This window comes from Populus trichocarpa, chromosome 6 (genome assembly GCF_000002775.5).
Source record: "Populus trichocarpa isolate Nisqually-1 chromosome 6, P.trichocarpa_v4.1, whole genome shotgun sequence".
In the NCBI taxonomy this organism is placed as follows: domain Eukaryota; kingdom Viridiplantae; phylum Streptophyta; class Magnoliopsida; order Malpighiales; family Salicaceae; genus Populus; species Populus trichocarpa.
The window spans coordinates 7208418-7226220 of record NC_037290.2 but is presented as its reverse complement, the minus strand read 5'-3'; the positions used below and the strand labels follow the sequence as shown (position 1 = coordinate 7226220).

General features: G+C 33.7%; 3 protein-coding genes and 5 non-coding genes across 8 annotated transcripts; 3 read left to right on the top strand and 5 right to left on the bottom strand.

The window, feature by feature from the left end:
* Window positions 1–1727: 1727 nt before the first annotated feature.
* On the top strand, window positions 1728–2830 carry LOC7468035 (uncharacterized). The gene is made up of 2 exons (XM_002309074.4): window positions 1728–1888; window positions 2271–2830. The coding sequence occupies exons 1-2, from the start codon at window positions 1845–1847 to the stop codon at window positions 2731–2733; spliced, it is 507 nt and encodes a 168-aa protein (XP_002309110.2). The 5' UTR covers window positions 1728–1844; the 3' UTR covers window positions 2734–2830.
* A 773-nt stretch (window positions 2831–3603) lies between these two features.
* Window positions 3604–3694, bottom strand: LOC112328090 (small nucleolar RNA snoR27). Its single transcript, XR_002982741.1, has one exon. It is a non-coding gene; the product is annotated as a small nucleolar RNA snoR27 (small nucleolar RNA).
* Window positions 3695–3739: 45 nt separating this feature from the next.
* Window positions 3740–3831, bottom strand: LOC112328088 (small nucleolar RNA snoR26). Its single transcript, XR_002982739.1, has one exon. It is a non-coding gene; the product is annotated as a small nucleolar RNA snoR26 (small nucleolar RNA).
* Window positions 3832–10183: 6352 nt separating this feature from the next.
* Window positions 10184–11376, top strand: LOC7487290 (uncharacterized). The gene is made up of 2 exons (XM_002309076.4): window positions 10184–10393; window positions 10776–11376. The coding sequence occupies exons 1-2, from the start codon at window positions 10350–10352 to the stop codon at window positions 11245–11247; spliced, it is 516 nt and encodes a 171-aa protein (XP_002309112.4). The 5' UTR covers window positions 10184–10349; the 3' UTR covers window positions 11248–11376.
* Window positions 11377–12217: 841 nt separating this feature from the next.
* On the bottom strand, window positions 12218–12312 carry LOC112328093 (small nucleolar RNA snoR27). Its single transcript, XR_002982744.1, has one exon. It is a non-coding gene; the product is annotated as a small nucleolar RNA snoR27 (small nucleolar RNA).
* Window positions 12313–12374: 62 nt separating this feature from the next.
* LOC112328091 (small nucleolar RNA snoR27) lies at window positions 12375–12465 on the bottom strand. Its single transcript, XR_002982742.1, has one exon. It is a non-coding gene; the product is annotated as a small nucleolar RNA snoR27 (small nucleolar RNA).
* Window positions 12466–12516: 51 nt separating this feature from the next.
* Window positions 12517–12608, bottom strand: LOC112328087 (small nucleolar RNA snoR26). The gene has a single exon (XR_002982738.1). It is a non-coding gene; the product is annotated as a small nucleolar RNA snoR26 (small nucleolar RNA).
* Window positions 12609–15711: 3103 nt separating this feature from the next.
* On the top strand, window positions 15712–17640 carry LOC7487287 (tubulin beta chain). Its single transcript, XM_002309073.4, has 3 exons — window positions 15712–16200; window positions 16295–16564; window positions 16655–17640. Exons 1-3 carry the CDS (start codon window positions 15807–15809, stop codon window positions 17323–17325), a joined length of 1335 nt encoding a protein of 444 aa, XP_002309109.1. The 5' UTR covers window positions 15712–15806; the 3' UTR covers window positions 17326–17640.
* Window positions 17641–17803: the final 163 nt, after the last annotated feature.

Sequence of the window (17803 nt, the reverse complement as noted above, 5' to 3'; positions counted from 1 at the left end):
TGTTAGCCTAGATTGGCATTGGTTTTTTTTAAAATTTTTTTTTTTACATTTGTTTTCTTTCTTGATTTCAGCCATCCCATGACCAAATCAAGGGTATAAGATGGTAGTCTCGGTTGACATTGGTCTTCTTCTTTAATTATTTTTTACACCTGTTTTCTTTCTTGATTTCAGCTTTCGACATTGAGTTTATTAAATATTGAGTTTTTTTGTTTTTTTTTTATATATATTTGATGAGAATATCTCAATCTCACCATTCGAGTCATAAGTTTTTTATGTTAACTCGGAATGGATCGGGGCTTTTATTTTTCATTTTATAATTTCTTTTTATCTTTGTTTTTTAGCATTAAGGTATATAACTCAAGGCACATAATTTATTTTACTTTAAAACATTTTGGCATCGTTTTAGTATCATTTTTTTAGGTTTCAAAAGAAATTCGGAGCATCTATCTAGTGAATTATAACACTGTATTTTTCTCCCTTCTTTTAGTCATTTTTTTTAATTGAGTGTTTTCGAATTAATACTATCCAATCTGTACAAGGGGTTCTTGATTTCCTCTGTTTATTTATTTGTTTATGAGAATTTTCTGGCTTGTATTGCTGTGATAGAAGGACTAATTGATTAATTATTTAAGTTTGGTGATGATTGCAACGTTAATATACTTCATGGACTGGATTGACATCTGGACGAGGCGTTGAGTTGCCTAAGATGTTTTCTCCTTTTTATTTTTCCTTTAAAAAATAAAAACGGAAAAGAGTCAAAAGAATAAGGCCGTCTTTGAAAAATGATAGACGTCTTCAAACGCCCTCAAAGTTAATTATACCTTGGATCAACAGCGTGGTGTACACGTGGCCTTCATAAATGACAGTACTCTTTTTGGTTTTTATTTTTTATTTGTTTTTAAGAAGACGCTCCGGAAATCAAGATTTCGTTTATGACTATTATTTCCTTTTAAGGAAAGACGTCTCCATAAAAGCTCATATATACTTATTATACACACGTGTGTATTTTATTATTTAAAGTTATAAACTTCAAGACTCCAAATGGATTTCTTGAGAAGGGAAAGAAAACTATTGCTGAGATTGATCACAAAAATCAAAGCAAAGAAGAATGATTCTTCTAACAGTTTAGAAATCTTTTGGTGTCATTAATTATTTTTACTTTTAAATTATTGAAATTCATTTCATTATTTTTTTGGTTATGAAATCTTTTATTAAAAAAAAATCAACAACCATTAACAAGTTAAATTTTATGATTGATTGTTGGTGTTTCATTGTTTTTATAATACCATAGTTGAATACTGATAGAAGATTTAATTGACTTGTTATCTGATTTTAGTGAAGATATTGCGTTGTTAGAAAATATTTCACATTGCGATCCAGTTATATTTTTTTAAAATTTTATTTATTTTAATTTCAAAATTTTTATTGTGTTTTTGAATTTTTATGATGAGTTAATATAAAAAATTAAAAAATATTATTTTAATATAATACTAACTTAAAAGACTTAACACTTCTGAACAGGCAGTTGGTGTACTTACAAGGAAATATCTAAACGAGGCGTTGGGATCTCCAAGGCGCAAGACGTTCGGTTTAAAGAGCACAAAAGAGAGAGAAGGAAAACGGCGTGGACGTCTTTGAAGACGTCCTCAGACGTCCGCGGGCCCCGGGAGCTTTTCATTTTTTACTCTATGCTTCTGGGAAAGGTCCTAACAATTGAGAGGGAGAGAGAGATGTATATAAATATAGAAGGCAACTCAATTCCAAAAACAGCACCACCACCACCACAATTTCTTTGAGTCCTAGCCTTGAAGAACGTCTCATAGAAGAAGAGAACAGTAAAGGAAATGGCTGATCACCCTATGCCACATCTGGGATTTGAAATTGAAAGGTATGTTTGAAGCTCTTTGCTTTGGTTTACTCTCTATCTGTCAACATTTTAATTTTCTCTCTCTAAAGTTTAGGACCTTCATTTTAATTTTATTTTCTTATTGAAGACTTCACTCACTTTAATAGTATTTATCTTCTAGCATATCCATATTGGTGCTCCAGTTTCATGAGAGAATTACCAAGTTCTGGTTCATGGCACTGCTTGCCATTTCCCCTGTTCAATTTCTGGGCAATAGGAAATCATTCTGTCCAAATTAAGGAGCAAATATTTAATACTATTTATTATCTACATAAATCGCTGTTCTAATATAATAAATACATAAAGATTACTAAAACAAAAACACTATTTTGGTATCCTAATTTTAATTTTGTTGTGATGGCAGCATCATCACGCAGCATGGCGTTTTTGCTTTCCTAGTCAACACACCAAATGGCCAGATCCAGGTGATGTACAAATCCATGACAGCATCTCCATTTGACACACACGAGGGGGTCATGCTCGCATTCTTTATTGCGTTCTTTATTTACGCCACCGCATCAGTGGCCGAGATCATGCTCCGAGCTCGTGAATCAATCTACCATCCTATTGTTAGCTATATCCGCTTGTTTGCTAGTGGCCTCGCCACGATTTTGCTTCTGGTGATTCTTGACCCCGTTTTGGGGTATATCATCTCTGTCCTATGGGGTTGTTTATTTGCGAGAGTAGCGTATGAATCATGTAAGGAGTTGCAGGAGTTACGAAGCCACACAGCTCAATTGGGACACAGCTTGTGGACCAAGCTAGTTGGAGTCTTGGGATACCACAATGAGGAAGAACCAGATCAAGCTATTCGCCCGGCCGTGTAAAGTCCCAGTTAGAACTTTGTTGTTTTTGCATTTCAAAATTCCTTAGCTTATATTGTACATTGTAATCATGTCTCGATTATATGCGGAATGAAGAACAGAGCAGAGAGTTTTTCTTGTCAAATTAAAGGTTTCCTCACCCTTTAAACGAACCTAACAAGAGTATTTTCTCTTGATTCTCTTAGTGTTGTTTCCTTAATTCAAATGCAGGAGTAAATTGAATGGAGTAGAAAACCAAGAAGAGAGTACGCTTATGTTCATTTGTTTTGGTCCCCAGACATAAGTTTTTTGATTTAGGGATAAACGATGAATGTTTTAATCTGTGCAGATTCTAAAAACAAGGCTCAAGCTTTTTTTAATCCACAAAATATATCTGTTTATAAGTATGTTTGGTTACTGAGAAAATGAAGCAGAGGAAAAATCCAGTTTAACAGGTTTTGAAAGAGGAAAAATCGAGCCAGACCAATCTGTTTTAAACAGTTTTTGATTCGGTCCGGTTCACATTCTCAAGAAATCACAACTCCTCGTTCGGTTAGATTTTTTAACCCAAACCGGACAGGAGCATGAACACCTTTATAGATTACCATTGTCGTAAGGTTATGGTCCTGTTATATGAATATTAATTTGGTCAGATTTTGAATGGCATAGACCTAAAAAGCCCAGGAAAATTCCTCACGAAAAATTGCAAAGGCCCAGCAAGCTAATAAATCTAGACAACTGTTGAATCAAATTTTACCAAAATGAGAAAACAAAAGGCTGTAAAGCATATAAATTTCAGACAAGATAACACAGTTTCAAAGTAAACACATTGATTCTGGGACAGCAAGGTAACAAGGAACGCTCCAATCAGCAAAACAAGAAATCATGATGGTAAATGGATCTCAGGGTGTAAAACATTTATCTTCATTTCATTGTTAGATGCAGGAAGATAACGCAGTAAAATCAATAACATCATTGATCCACAATTAAAAATAAAATTAAAATCAAATCAGAAGAAAACAGAGAGAAAGAGCATCTCAGAGAAATCTGTCCCCATGATTTTCTTCACTGCAAAATCAAAGTGCAAGGATAACGATTTGGCTAACTCATCACTGATGCTCGTATAAGCAAATTTGAACAATTGAAAGCTCACACAATTAAGCACTCAACGAAAATCTTGTTGATTAGTCGCATACGAATATATAAGACACCTTCTTCCAGTTCCACTGTTGTTAGAACAAAACCCTATAATTTGTTAGAAAGGCATGCCCGATGCAGTGCTTTTAAAGACAGCCAGGTTTAGGTTTTAAGATTAGAGTGTGTTTGGTATGATCACCCCGCTCAAGCATCAATGCATGCCATTGTAGATTGAAAGTAATAGATACATTTCAAGAAATTAACTTTTTGATCAGCATGATCACAACAGTGCTGGTATATGTCTTCATTTTGCCAGTGCAGACACATTTACAACCCTCACTGAATCAACATAACTCCACTTTCTTCACACTGCAATTTATGATAAACGTCCTGCTGTGTCGAGCTAACATTACCTAAATTTTTTTGACATAAAAAAAAATGCTAAGGCAATGCTACCATTCATTAAAAAAACAAAATAAAAAAAAATGTTTTGAATGGGTTTAATAGGTTTGGCTAATCTAAATAACACAAATAATAATAAAAAAAAAGCAACAATAAATAAATTGAAAAAAAAGAAACAAAAGAATGCTAGTTAAGGTGACCCTACCGTTTTTAAAGAAGCAAGAAAAATATAATATTCAAGTCATTGTTTTAACAAGGTTCAATAAGCTCCGTTAATTTATTAATATGATTAAGAAATGACATTGACAATAAATAAAGTGAAAAAAAAATTGCAAAAAATAACTATAAAAAATGAGTTGCCAATATAATATCCAGGAGGACAAGAAGAAAACCTCGTTGGAGACTTATCATCTCTCCATCGTGGACACCGCTTTACCACTAGAAAGAAAACCAAATAAAATATCATGAAGTGAGTATCTCATGCTTATATTTAATTGATTAATTTAATTTAATAAAAAAATTCTCTAAAAAAAGATAAATTTAACAAAGAATAACAAATAAAAAAACTCAAAAAAACCCAGGTCATTTTCAAAACCAGTGAAAGTTCTTATAGAAATCAAATAAAAAAAATAATGGAGCTCAATCTACGATTAAATAAATATCAAATGATGAAACTTTTCATAACCCAATTTTGCACCCGAAAAAAATTCTTTTTTATATTTTTAATTTAAAAATAAAAAAATATATAAATTCAAAAATCAAAAATATTTTCAGGACACAAATAGATGAGTTTTTGAACTACAATAGGTCAAAATGCCAGGAGAAAAATGAGATTGAAATATTGTCTACGAGATAGGCAAGATGACTTAATTGAAGCAAGATTAAGTTTGAAAATTGATTTCACCAAAACTAGAAGAATTAATTAAGTTTAAGGGCGTAATTAAACTTTAAATGGGTTTAATTGACTTTATAAAGGACTTAATTGAAAGAAAGTTAAGTTTGGACTCCTAATTCATGTCAATTTGCAATAATTAGAAGATCAAGAGCCCAATTGAACTCTGGAGAGCCTTATTGGTGCAACCAGGGGCTTAATTGAAAGGAATTAGGAGTTTGAAAGGTCAATTGAGGACCAAATTAGAGAATCCTAAGATCAAAGATCATTGTGAAGGAGAAGTAAAAAAGCAAGGGATACAAATGAAGACAGTCAAATGTGAAATTGAAGAAATTCCTAAAAATCAGGATCAATTGAGGGCTTAATTGAAAAACTTAAAAGAGTAGAGACTAAATTGAAGAAGGTATTGTAGACGACATGTCACTCGTTTTTAAAAGAGAAACTATAAACAACGCTTCCCCTAGATACTATTCATTTTCTTTTTTATTTTAAACCCTAAAAAAGTTGTTTAAGTTGTCTTATTTCAATCCAATTTTGACAATCATCCTATCACCAAAATACCCCAAAAGTTTTCCAAAATACAGTAACGATTCCCCTCAATAAGAATTAACCATTATAATCATTATTTTATCTCCAAAAGATAAAAAAAAAAAAAAAAGATACCATAATGACCCGTCCCAATCACAGCTTATGAGGAATAGGTCTGAGTTGCACTCTTCTACACCTTCATGTTTGCATCAATCAGGATCATAGGTGCCCATATCAATGGCCATAACGTACCTATATAATTCCAACCACTCAGATCTTCTACCTATGCTTCCAAGATTCAAGAAAAAATCAGTACAAACTCACGAGAAACAACCTCTATATCATTGCTAGAGTACCACACCATGGCAGTCGAAAAGGAGCAGCAAATTAACCTAATTCACAAAAACCCTATTTTTTTTCCTTTATAAATCTCTAATTCTTTACCCTAACATTTTTTAAATCAATAATTAACAAAAATTAGCACAAATTATATAAAATTCATAAACGAGAAGTGTGTAATACACCTTTAAGTTTTGAATATAGGTAATGATGTTGACAGGTGATGATAGTGGCTGTGCCAGCTGAAACTTGGTGAGATAGCAGAAGTGGAGAGAGAGAGATAAAGAAAGGTTCGTCATGGTGGAGAAAGAGAGGTGATTGGTCTCGTGGTGGCTGAGATGGTGTTTGCTTCTCAATTTTCAATATTTAGCTAATTTCAATTATTTTCTGTCAAGTTCTTTTTAATTTCACCCCTAATTAATTAAAAAAAGATCCATGCATATTGACACCTTTTACAATTTGATCCTTAGCCATTTTATTTTTATTTTTTAGCCAATTTCAACCATTTTTTTAAATTTCTCTCAATTTCACCCTTGATTGCAATTGTTTCTCAATTGCTTTTATCTTTTATCCTCTTTATTTTTTGGATTTTTTTCAAACATATTTTTTGAAATATTTTTCTTTTTTGAATAAAATATATATTTTTTATGATTGAAAGATTGTTATATATATGAGAGAGATTAAAATTAGGTTATGGCAGTAGGTCACCATTTTATACGCCAAAAACATTTCCTACCACCAACATTTCTACTAGCAACCCACACATAAACAACCATGGCATGACACAATAACCGATGACTATCATGACTAACCAATGGTAACAAATCATTGTTTACATTAATGATACATTCTATTTCTTCATAAAAAAATTCCAAGTCCTGGTATATAAATATACTCAGTCGCATGGTAAAATCCATATACAATCCGTGGACAAAGCTCCATTTTAGAGCAAGAAGGAAAACAAGTTTGCACATTCCACCATGAGCAATTTAAGATAAAATAATCTATGGATTATCTTTAGGAATTGTCTCTATCTTTTTAATTTCTCAATAAAATAGTAGTGTTTATCTATGAAAATTTTCATGACGAGATCGTCATGTCTCCATTAAAATTTAGAGCTTAGATCAAAAAGACTTTTTGGTCTTTTATTATGTGTTTTTTGTTAATATCATGTAGAGTCAGGGGCACCTGGGTAATTTGATAAACTAAATAAAAAAAATTATTAGCGCGTGAAACACGCTGCGTGTAGGAGGCACATCCAATGATGTAGTGTGTGTAAGGTGTTTTGTGATAGTTAGATGGTGATTGGACCCCCCCTATTTTCTCTCTCTCCCCCTCGGAAAACATGCCAACCCAACCAAAATTAAAGGTTGTCCTCCATTTTCTTCTTATTTCAATTGTGCCCCTCATTCTTTTAATTATTCTTTATTTGTCTTGGATCTTTTTTTATTATTATTTTTTTCAATTTCATCCCTTAGCATTTTGTTTTATTTGGTATTTATATTAATTTTGATCACCATTCTTTTGATTGTTATTTTCAAAAAATCTATTTTTTAATCCCATCCCTTATCATTTGTTTTGCTTTCTATGACGATAACCTGACTTTGCAATCTAGGTCACACATTTGCCAAGCTAGCTCAAATTCGCTGGGGGCTTCTACATTGTTTTATTTTGACAACACATTTTTTTCTCATTCTTTGAATTGTTTTTTTAACTTTTTTTAATCTTTTTTTTTTCAACTTTCAACATTGGATTGTTGAGGATTAAGTTTTATTTTTTTTTAATGCGATTGTCCTTATCCAATGACCAGATCAAAGGTATGAGATGTTAGCCTAGGTTGACATCTGTCTTCTTCTTTAAACTTTTTTTACACCTGTTTTCTTTTTTGATTTTAGTCTTTGATGTTGAGATTATTAAATATTGAGTTTTTTTTGTTTGTTTTCTATATGCTTTTGATGAGGATTTCTCAATTTCACGACCTGAGTCACAAGTTTTATATGCTAACTCGGATTGGGTCGAAGCTTTTATTTTTCATTTTATAATTTCTTTTCGTCTTTGTTTTCTAGTATTCAGGTTTATAACTCGAGTAACATGATTTTGTTTTACTTTAACATACTTTGGCATCGCTTTAACATCATTTTTTTAGGTCCCAAGTGAAATCTATTCGACTCATGGAAAAGTGTGGGGGCACCTATCTAGTGTATTATAACGTTGTATTTTTCTCCTTCTTTTTATTATTTTTTTAAATTGAGTGTTTTCGAATTAATATTATCGAATCTGGAGAAGGGGTTCTTGATTTCCTCTGTTTATTTATTTGTTTATAAGAATTTTCTGGCTTGTATTGCTGTGATAGAAGGACTAATTGATTAATTATCTAAGTTTGGTGATGATTGCAACGTTAATATACTTCAGGGACTGGATTGACATCTGGACGAGACGTTAAGTTGCCTAAGATGTTTTCTTCTTTTTATTTTTCCTTTAAAAAAAAAACGGAAAAGAGTCAAAAGAATAAGGTCGTCTTTGAAAAATGACAGACGTCTTCAAACGCCCTCGAAGTTAATAATAATACCTTGGATCATAGTTATTAAACCCGGCCCGGGGGTTGACCCGGCCAAGGGGCCGGGTCCCGGGTTTCAGGGGTCAACCCGGGTCAACTCGGGTCAACCCGGATTAACCCGGAAAAATTAAAAAAAAAAAAAGTTTTAATATTTCATATGAAAAAATCCATGTAAATATAGATTATACATATTATGAAGTTTAAAAGAATATTTTAAAAAGTTTTTTATCCCACATTAAAAATATATTATGTTAAGCTTTTAAGTTAAAGTATTTAAACTAAAAAAGTTTTTTATCCCACATTGAAAAAACATAACTTTTTCATTGGAAACATAGAGTATATATACTAATGGGTTTCGAATCCCACATTGAAAAAACATAGCTTTTTTCATGGGAACATGGAGTATATATATGAAAGGGCTTTAAATCCCACATTGAAAAGATACTATGTTATCCTTTTAAGTTGAAGTATTTAAACCAAAAGGTTTTTTATCCCACATTGAAAAAACATGGTTTTTTTCATGGGAACATGGTGTATATATATGAAAGGGCTTCAAATCCCACATTGAAAAGATACTATGTTATCCTTTTAAGTTGAAGTATTTAAACCAAAAGGTTTTTTATCCCACATTGAAAAGACATGGTTTTTTTCATGGGAACATAGTGTATATATATATGAAAGGGCTTCAAACCCCACATTGAAAAAATATTATGTTATCCTTTTAAGTTGAAGTATTTAAACCAAAAGGCTTTTTATCCCACATTGAAAAAACATGACTTTTTTCTTGGGAATATAGAGTATATATACTAATGTGTTTCAAATCCCACATTCGAAAAAAAAAAAAAACAAAACCGGGTCTCGTCCGGGTTCGCCCGGGTCCCGGGTCAACCCACCGGGTCGCCCGGTTTTGGCTTGGCTGTTGCCACAGCCGGTCTTTTGTTAAACCCGGGTCGATCGGGTCCCGGGTCGACCCGCCGGGCCGGGCCGGGTTTAATAACAGTGTCTTGGATCAACAGCGTGGTGTACACGTGGCCTTCATAAATGACAGTACTCTTTTTGGTTTTTATTTTTTATTTGTTTTTAAGAAGACGCTCCGGAAATCAAGATTTCGTTTATGACTATTATTTCCTTTTAAGGAAAGACGTCTCCATAAAAGCTCATATATACTTATACACACGTGTGTATTTTCTTATTTAAAGTTATAAACTCCAAGTGGATTTCTTGAGAAGGGAAAGAAAACTATTGCTGAGATTGATCACAAAAATCAAAGCAAAGAAGAATGATTCTTATAACAGTTTAGAAATCTTTTGGTGTCTTTATTTATTTTTGCTTTTAAATTATTAAAATTCATTTCATTATTTTCTTTGTTATGAAATCTTTTATTGAAAAAAAGAAAAATCAACAACCATTAACATGTTAAATTTTATGATTGATTGTTGGAGTTTTATTTTTTTATGAGAAGGAAAAGGTCGTGGACGTCCTCATACGTCCCCGGGCGTTTTTCACCCATCAATGCTTCTGGAAAAGGTCCTAACACTTGGGGGGGGGGGGGGAGAGAGATATAAATATAGATAGATAGATAGACGTCTTTGAAAAATGATAGACGTCTTCATACGTCCCAGGGCGTTTTTCATTTTTTACTCTATGCTTCTGGGAAAGGTCCTAACAATTGAGAGAGATGTATATAATTATTGATAGGTAGATAGAAGGCAACTCAATTCCAAAAACAGCACCACCACCACCACCACAAAGAACGTCTCATAGAAGAAGAGAACAGTAAAGGAAATGGCTGATCACCCTATGCCACATCTGGGATTTGAAATTGAAAGGTATGTTTGAAGCTCTTTGCTTTGGTTTATTCTCTATCTGTCAACATTTTAATTTTCTCTCTCTGAAGTTTAGGACCTTCATTTGAGTTTTATTTTCTTATTGAAGACTTCACTCACTTTAATAGTATTTATCTTCTAGCATATCCATATTGGTGCTCCAGTTTCATGAGAGAATTACCAAGTTCTGGCTCATGGCACTGCTTGCCATTTCCCCTGTTCAATTTCTGGGCAATAGGAAATCATTCTGTCCAAATTAAGGAGCAAATATTTAATACAATTTATTATCTACATAAATCGCTGTTCTAATACAATAAATACATAAAGATTACTAAAACAAAAACATTATTTTGGTATCCTAATTTTAATTTTGTTGTGATGGCAGCATCATCACGCAGCATGGCGTTTTTGCTTTCCTAGTCAACACACTAAATGGCCAGATCCAGGTGATGTACAAATCCATGACAGCATCTCCATTTGACACACACGAGGGGGTCATGCTCGCATTCTTTGTTGCGTTCTTTTTTCACGCCACCGCATCAGTGGCCGAGATCATGCTCCGAGCTCGTGAATCAATCTACCATCCTATTGTTAGCTATATCCGCTTGTTTGCTAGCGGCCTCGCCACGATTTTGCTTCTGGTGATTCTTGACCCCGTTTTGGGGTATATCATCTCTGTCCTATGGGGTTGTTTATTTGCGAGACTAGCGTATGAATCATGTAAGGAGTTGCGGGAGTTGCAGGAGTTACGAAGCCACACAGCTCAATTGGGACACAGCTTGTGGACCAAGCTAGTTGGAGTCTTGGGATACCACAATGAGGAAGAACCAGATCAAGCTATTCGCCCGGCCGTGTAAAGTCCCAGTTAGCACTTTGTTGTTTTTGCATTTCAAAATTCCTTAGCTTATATTGTACATTGTAATCATGTCTTGGTTATATGCGGAATGAAGAACAGGGCAGAGAAATATCCTCCTCTTTTTTTATTATTACTTGCAAAGTTTAAGGAGATTGACTTTAATTCAGAGAGTTTTGCGTGTCAAATCAAAGGGTTCCAAAGGGTTCCTCACCCTTTACAAGTAATGGATGCTTTCAGGTACAGTTTCAAAAAAACAGTTTATATGTATGTTTGGTTACTGAGAAAATAAAGCAGAGGAAAAATTCAATTTAACCGGTTGAGGAAAAACCAATAACAGATTTCAATTCGGTCCTGTTCACAATCTCAGGAAATCACAACTCCTCGTTCGGTTAGATTTTTTGGCCCAAACCAGACCGGACCTTTATACATTACCATTGTCCTACAATGGAGGTCCTGTTATGGTTCTTGTCATTCTGGCTCTTTCGGTGGTTTTACATCATATATGAATATTAATTTGGTCAGATTTTGAATGGCGTAGACCTAAAAATCCCAGGAAAATTCCTCAAGAAAAATTGCAAGGCCCAGCAAGCTAATAAATCAAGACAACTGTTGAATCAAATTTTACCAAAATGAGAAAACAAAAGGCTGTATAGCATATAAATTTCAGACAAGATAACACAGTTTCAAAGTAACAACATTGATTCTGTGACAGCAAGCAATAGCAATTTATAAACCGAAATCAAGGGGGTAAAACATAGAGAAAACATTCCGAGTCACATGAACAGATCGTTTCCACAAAAGAATTATCGCCTGGTTGAGCGGATGGCAACAACTTTGCTCTACTCCAACATCAAATACCCACCCAATTTCGCAGAAATAAAAAAGACACTGTTACTGTAAAACCCAGAGTGAAAGTAGTCTTCGTATCTGTAGCAGCAAATGAAAAGAGAAAAGAAAGCAATATAAAGGAAAAAGGATCCCAGAGTGTTATATACAGTTGGGATCTCCAATATTTCCCATTCAGGAAGATAACGCAGTTTTTTCAAAGTAAAATCATTGATCCCCTCACAGATAGCAACAAGCTATCAAGGAACGCTCCAACCAGCAAAACAAGAAATCATAATGGTAAATGGATCTCAGCGTGTACAAAATTTATCTCCATTTCATTGTTAGATGCAGGAAGATAACGCAGTAAAATCAATAACATCATTGATCCACGATTAAAAATAAAATTAAAATTAAAATCAAATAAGAAGAAAACAGAGAGAAAGAGCATCTCAGAGAAATCTGTCCCCATGATTTTCTTCACTGTAAAATCAAAGTGCAAGGATAACGATTTGGCTAACTCATCACTGATGCTCGTATAAGCAAATTTGAACAATTGAAAGCACTAAACGAAAATCTTGTTGATTAGTCGCATACAATTATGTAAGATACCTTCTTCCAGTTCCACTGTTGTTAGAACAAAACCCTATAATTTGTTAGCGAGGCATGCCCGCTGCCGTGCTTTTAAAGGCGGCTAGGTTTAGGTTTTAAGCTTGGAGTGTGTTTGGTATGAGAGTAAGTCTATCCCGTGCTCCAGCTGAGATCACCCCGCGCAAGCATGAATACATGCCAAAACTCCTGGGCGTTACCCCCTTCTTATACTATACGACCTCGGAGTTATTATTTATCAATGAGAGGAAATTGTCGGGCGGGACCCGCTAAAAACTTGAATACTTCACAAGTGTTTTACACGCGCGCGCCCACGCACAACACAACACAACACAACACTCCTCATGTTGTATTGTTGTTATTATGAATTTAAATAACTTTATTAAATGAAGTACAAATTTGAATTTAAATAATCTTTTTTTTCTTTGAAAAAATTGGTTTTAGTTATTTGAATGGGTTTAGATATTTTTTTTCTTACCCGGGTATTCTTACATCCTTTTAAAGAGTGAGACTAGTCCCGTTCGGGTTTTGTGGTTGTCCTCCTAATAAATACACTTTCTAGAAATCAAACTTGTGTTCTCATCCTTGTAGGAATATAGCGGTATTTTAATTGTTAGACCAACACTTCATTCGTGAATGGGTCAACATCCGAGTATATTCTTAGTAATTAATGATTTTGTAAATCAGTTTTTCTTGTTTTAAAAAAATAAGCTGGCCACTTGATTAGAGTTTACTTCTAATTCCTTTTTCAAATGCAATTTTTGTTTTATTTATAGCAGGAAAAATTGGAGATTTAATTGTGAATGGCATTTAAATGTATTAACACGCACTCACATCAAGATCAAAACAATTTAGAATATTTATATAAGTTAATTAAACATAAATAAATCACTTCGCACCTAGTTAATGTTATTCTTACAACATTAATCAACCCAATGAAACAATGAAATAATTTGCTTAAATAACAATTTGACCTGAGAAAATGTTACGTGCAATCTTTAGAGCATGTTTGGAATTGCAATAGTTGTTATGGTTGTGGTTTGAAAAAAGTTGTTTTATAAAAATTACTTTTAGTTGAGGTTGGTTTGAAAAAAATAGGTGTTTGGTTAAAACTGTGATTGAAATTGAGGTTGAAGAAAAAGTAGTTTTAATGTGTTTGGGTTAGTAATACTTTTGAAATTGAGGTTATAAAATAATTTTAAAAAATATATATTAATATTGATAGTTTTTAATTTAAATATTGTAGATTTAACTTTTGTTATTACATCATGAAATAAATAATACTTTATATAAAATATTTTTTATTGTTCCATTAAAATATCTACAATTCCATCACGTATGAAATACATCCGACAAGGACTACAGTTTTTTTGGTTTTTTAAGCGCGCAATAACATCAGGTAAAATATAATCAAGAACGAAATTAGGATTGCGATCAAATTCTGCAAATGCTACCTTATCAAGCGATCTCTGTCTAATTTATGTAGTGTCATTAAATAATGTTAAACACTAGTTTTTCGAATAAAAAACAATTAAAAAATTAAAAATATTTTTTATTTTACTGGGTTTAATCTGATTAATGTATTTTAAGCTTTGAACCGGAATCAGTTTGGCCAGAACCGGTCCAACCGGAACTGTATGCATGTTACACTGTTCATGCGAATTAATTAGTATGAACGGTGTAACATGCATACAGTGTACAGTGTATGCAAGTTACACTGTGCATGCTAATTAATTAGCATGCACAGTGCTTAAATATGTGTTGCCCATTGTTTACTGTTGAAACAAAAGCAACCTCCTGCTGCTTCGCGATTACTGAGTTTGTAACGCAGTAAAAAGTGAGACCCATGAATAGCAAACAACGTTTTTTTTTTGTAACCAAACATATATTTGCTGTGTTTTATTTTAACCGCAGCCGCGTAAACAAACGGATTCTTAATGTGCATTTTGTACGCGTGTTGATAGTTTATTTTTTTCATTGGATTTATTACGAATAAATATTATACTTGCAATTATATATATATATATATATATATATATATATATATATATATATATATAGAAAAAGAGAGTTATGTTTGCTAAGATTAGACGGCCACTAAAACACACATAGCCAGCTCACAATAAGTGTCATTATCTTATAAATAAATTTTATATTATTTTAGGAGTAGTTGCTTGATAGGAAAGATAGATAGAATTAGAAGATAAAATTAAAAAAGTTCATCCTAAAAATAAATATATATATATATATATATATATATATATATATATATATATATATAAATATTATCCTAGAAAAGTAAAAAATAATTGTTTGAATGAATGGCAACCAACAATTCATTTGCTGACATTTTGATGAAGCTTGGGAGTGAGTTTCAACTTTTTTTTCTTTTTTTTGTTAAAATTTAAATTTTTCTCTTAATTTTTTTAGTATTTTTTGAATCGTTTTGATATGCTGATATCAAATATAAATTTAAAAAAATAATAAAAAGATAATATTTTTTTTATTTTTTAAAATTTATTTTTTAACAGCAGCATATCAAAACGATACAAACACATAAAAATAAAATTAATTTTAAGCATAAGAAAAATTATATTTTTATGAAATGCGGTGCTGTGTTTCCAAATATCATCTAAGTATCAATTAACAGTTTATTTGGTATTGTGGTAGCGGATGTTTTGATATCAACATGTTAAAATAATATAAAAATACAAAGAAAAATTTGAAGAAAAAAATTTAATTATTTTTTAAAATATTTTTTAAATAAAAAAAATAAACATACTGTAAAGGGATTAGAAAAAAAACAAAAACTAGTCATTCATGGTAACATCCAGCTGTGTCCTCTCGAATTTTGAATTTCAAAAATCTATATGGCGTGGCATCGCATCGCATCCAGCTAAAATCTCCATTCTTAACGTTACAACTCACATTCACTCACTCGCCAATTCAAAACCAGCCCCTTTCACTCCTCACCGTTCATACCCAAACCCACTTCCAACCGTTAGATATATCTTCCTATAAAAGCCCCCCCTGTCCCTACACCCTCCTCTCTCTCTCATTCTCTCCATTTCCTCTGCCGAAATAAAATAAAATATAAACTCCTTCCTAATTCTCATTTCGTTCAAGATGCGTGAGATTCTTCACATCCAAGGAGGCCAATGCGGCAATCAAATTGGTGCAAAATTCTGGGAGGTGGTTTGTGCAGAACACGGAATTGATGCAACTGGGAAATGGAATGGAGATTCTGAGCTGCAGATTGAAAGGATCAATGTTTATTACAACGAGGCAGGTAATGGCCGGTATGTTCCAAGGGCTGTCCTTATGGACCTTGAACCTGGTACTATGGATAGTGTCAGGTCCGGTCCTTATGGCCAGATCTTCAGACCTGATAATTTTGTTTTCGGACAATCTGGTGCCGGAAACAACTGGGCTAAAGGCCATTACACCGAGGGTGCCGAGTTGATTGATTCTGTCCTCGATGTTGTCCGAAAAGAAGCAGAGAATTGTGATTGCTTGCAGGGTTGGTATTTCTTTCTTTCTTTCTTTTTGAAATGGAAATTTGGTTTTGGTCTTGTTGCTAAGGTGGGGTGGGGTGGGGTTTGTTGGATTTGCAGGATTTCAGGTGTGCCATTCTTTAGGAGGAGGGACTGGATCCGGTATGGGAACTCTTTTGATATCGAAGATCAGAGAGGAATATCCAGACCGGATGATGCTTACCTTCTCCGTCTTTCCCTCTCCCAAGGTTTCTGATACGGTTGTTGAGCCTTATAATGCAACCCTTTCTGTGCATCAGCTTGTTGAAAATGCAGATGAATGTATGGTCCTTGATAATGAAGCTCTCTATGACATCTGCTTCCGTACCCTCAAACTCACTACTCCAAGCTGTAAGAACTTTGATGTTCATATGTTTTTAGCTAGGGATTTTAATGTCTTTTATGTTTTTGTTATTTATTTCACTGTTCTTTTCGGCGCAGTTGGTGATTTGAATCATTTGATTTCTGCTACAATGTCTGGGGTCACATGTTGCCTGAGATTTCCAGGACAGCTTAACTCTGACCTGAGAAAGCTTGCTGTGAATCTGATCCCCTTCCCTCGGCTCCATTTCTTCATGGTGGGCTTTGCTCCTCTGACCTCACGTGGTTCGCAGCAGTACAGTGCCTTGACTGTCCCAGAGCTCACCCAGCAAATGTGGGATGCAAAGAACATGATGTGTGCAGCAGACCCGCGCCACGGTCGGTATCTGACAGCCTCAGCAATGTTCAGGGGCAAAATGAGTACCAAGGAAGTTGATGAGCAGATGATCAATGTTCAAAACAAGAACTCTTCATACTTTGTTGAATGGATCCCAAACAATGTCAAATCAACTGTTTGTGATATTCCTCCTACAGGACTGAAAATGGCATCGACATTCATTGGAAACTCGACATCAATTCAGGAAATGTTCCGTCGTGTGAGCGAGCAGTTTACTGCCATGTTTAGGAGGAAGGCTTTCTTGCATTGGTACACTGGGGAAGGAATGGATGAGATGGAGTTCACAGAGGCAGAGAGCAACATGAATGATTTGGTTTCTGAGTATCAGCAGTACCAAGATGCCACAGCCGATGAGGACTATGAGGATGAAGAGGAGGAACTCCATGACATGTGATCTTGATCCATGTTACTATGTTGAATGAAAATGCTTGGAGTTGGGTTGTGATTGAGGTAGTGGACGTTGAAAGAAATGCAAGCCAACATTCTGCTGTCAGTCTCTGGCAACAGAATGGATGATTCCAGGCAGATGGAGGCCATTTTATCGTCATACATATAAATGTTTGTAGTTTTGGTACTTTCTTTCTTTCTTGGGTTTTCAGAAGGGAGGGAACAAGGATTGTTAAACAAGTACCTCTTATATGCGGATACAATTAGAGATGTTAATCTAGCATTAACATCTCTTCTTCAATCAACTGTTGCATTCTAATTATGTTATTATTTCTCTCTAAAGTAACTACATGATGTCTGTTCCTCAAGTGATTGATAACTTAAACTTCATTTGCCATTATACATCAATGATACAGCATTGGACAATGTTGCTTTTGGCCACAAAACATTATGCAATCATGTTAATAAAACTTTCCTCAATATAA

Coding starts and splice junctions, on each gene's coding strand:
- LOC7468035 (XM_002309074.4), top strand. CDS start 1,845: ATGGCTGATCACCCTATGCCACATCTGGGATTTGAAATTGAAAG. Junction 1,889..2,270: donor CTGGGATTTGAAATTGAAAG/GTATGTTTGAAG, acceptor TTGTGATGGCAG/CATCATCACGCAGCATGGCG.
- LOC7487290 (XM_002309076.4), top strand. CDS start 10,350: ATGGCTGATCACCCTATGCCACATCTGGGATTTGAAATTGAAAG. Junction 10,394..10,775: donor CTGGGATTTGAAATTGAAAG/GTATGTTTGAAG, acceptor TTGTGATGGCAG/CATCATCACGCAGCATGGCG.
- LOC7487287 (XM_002309073.4), top strand. CDS start 15,807: ATGCGTGAGATTCTTCACATCCAAGGAGGCCAATGCGGCAATCAAATT. Junction 16,201..16,294: donor GAATTGTGATTGCTTGCAGG/GTTGGTATTTCT, acceptor TTGGATTTGCAG/GATTTCAGGTGTGCCATTCT. Junction 16,565..16,654: donor CAAACTCACTACTCCAAGCT/GTAAGAACTTTG, acceptor TTTTCGGCGCAG/TTGGTGATTTGAATCATTTG.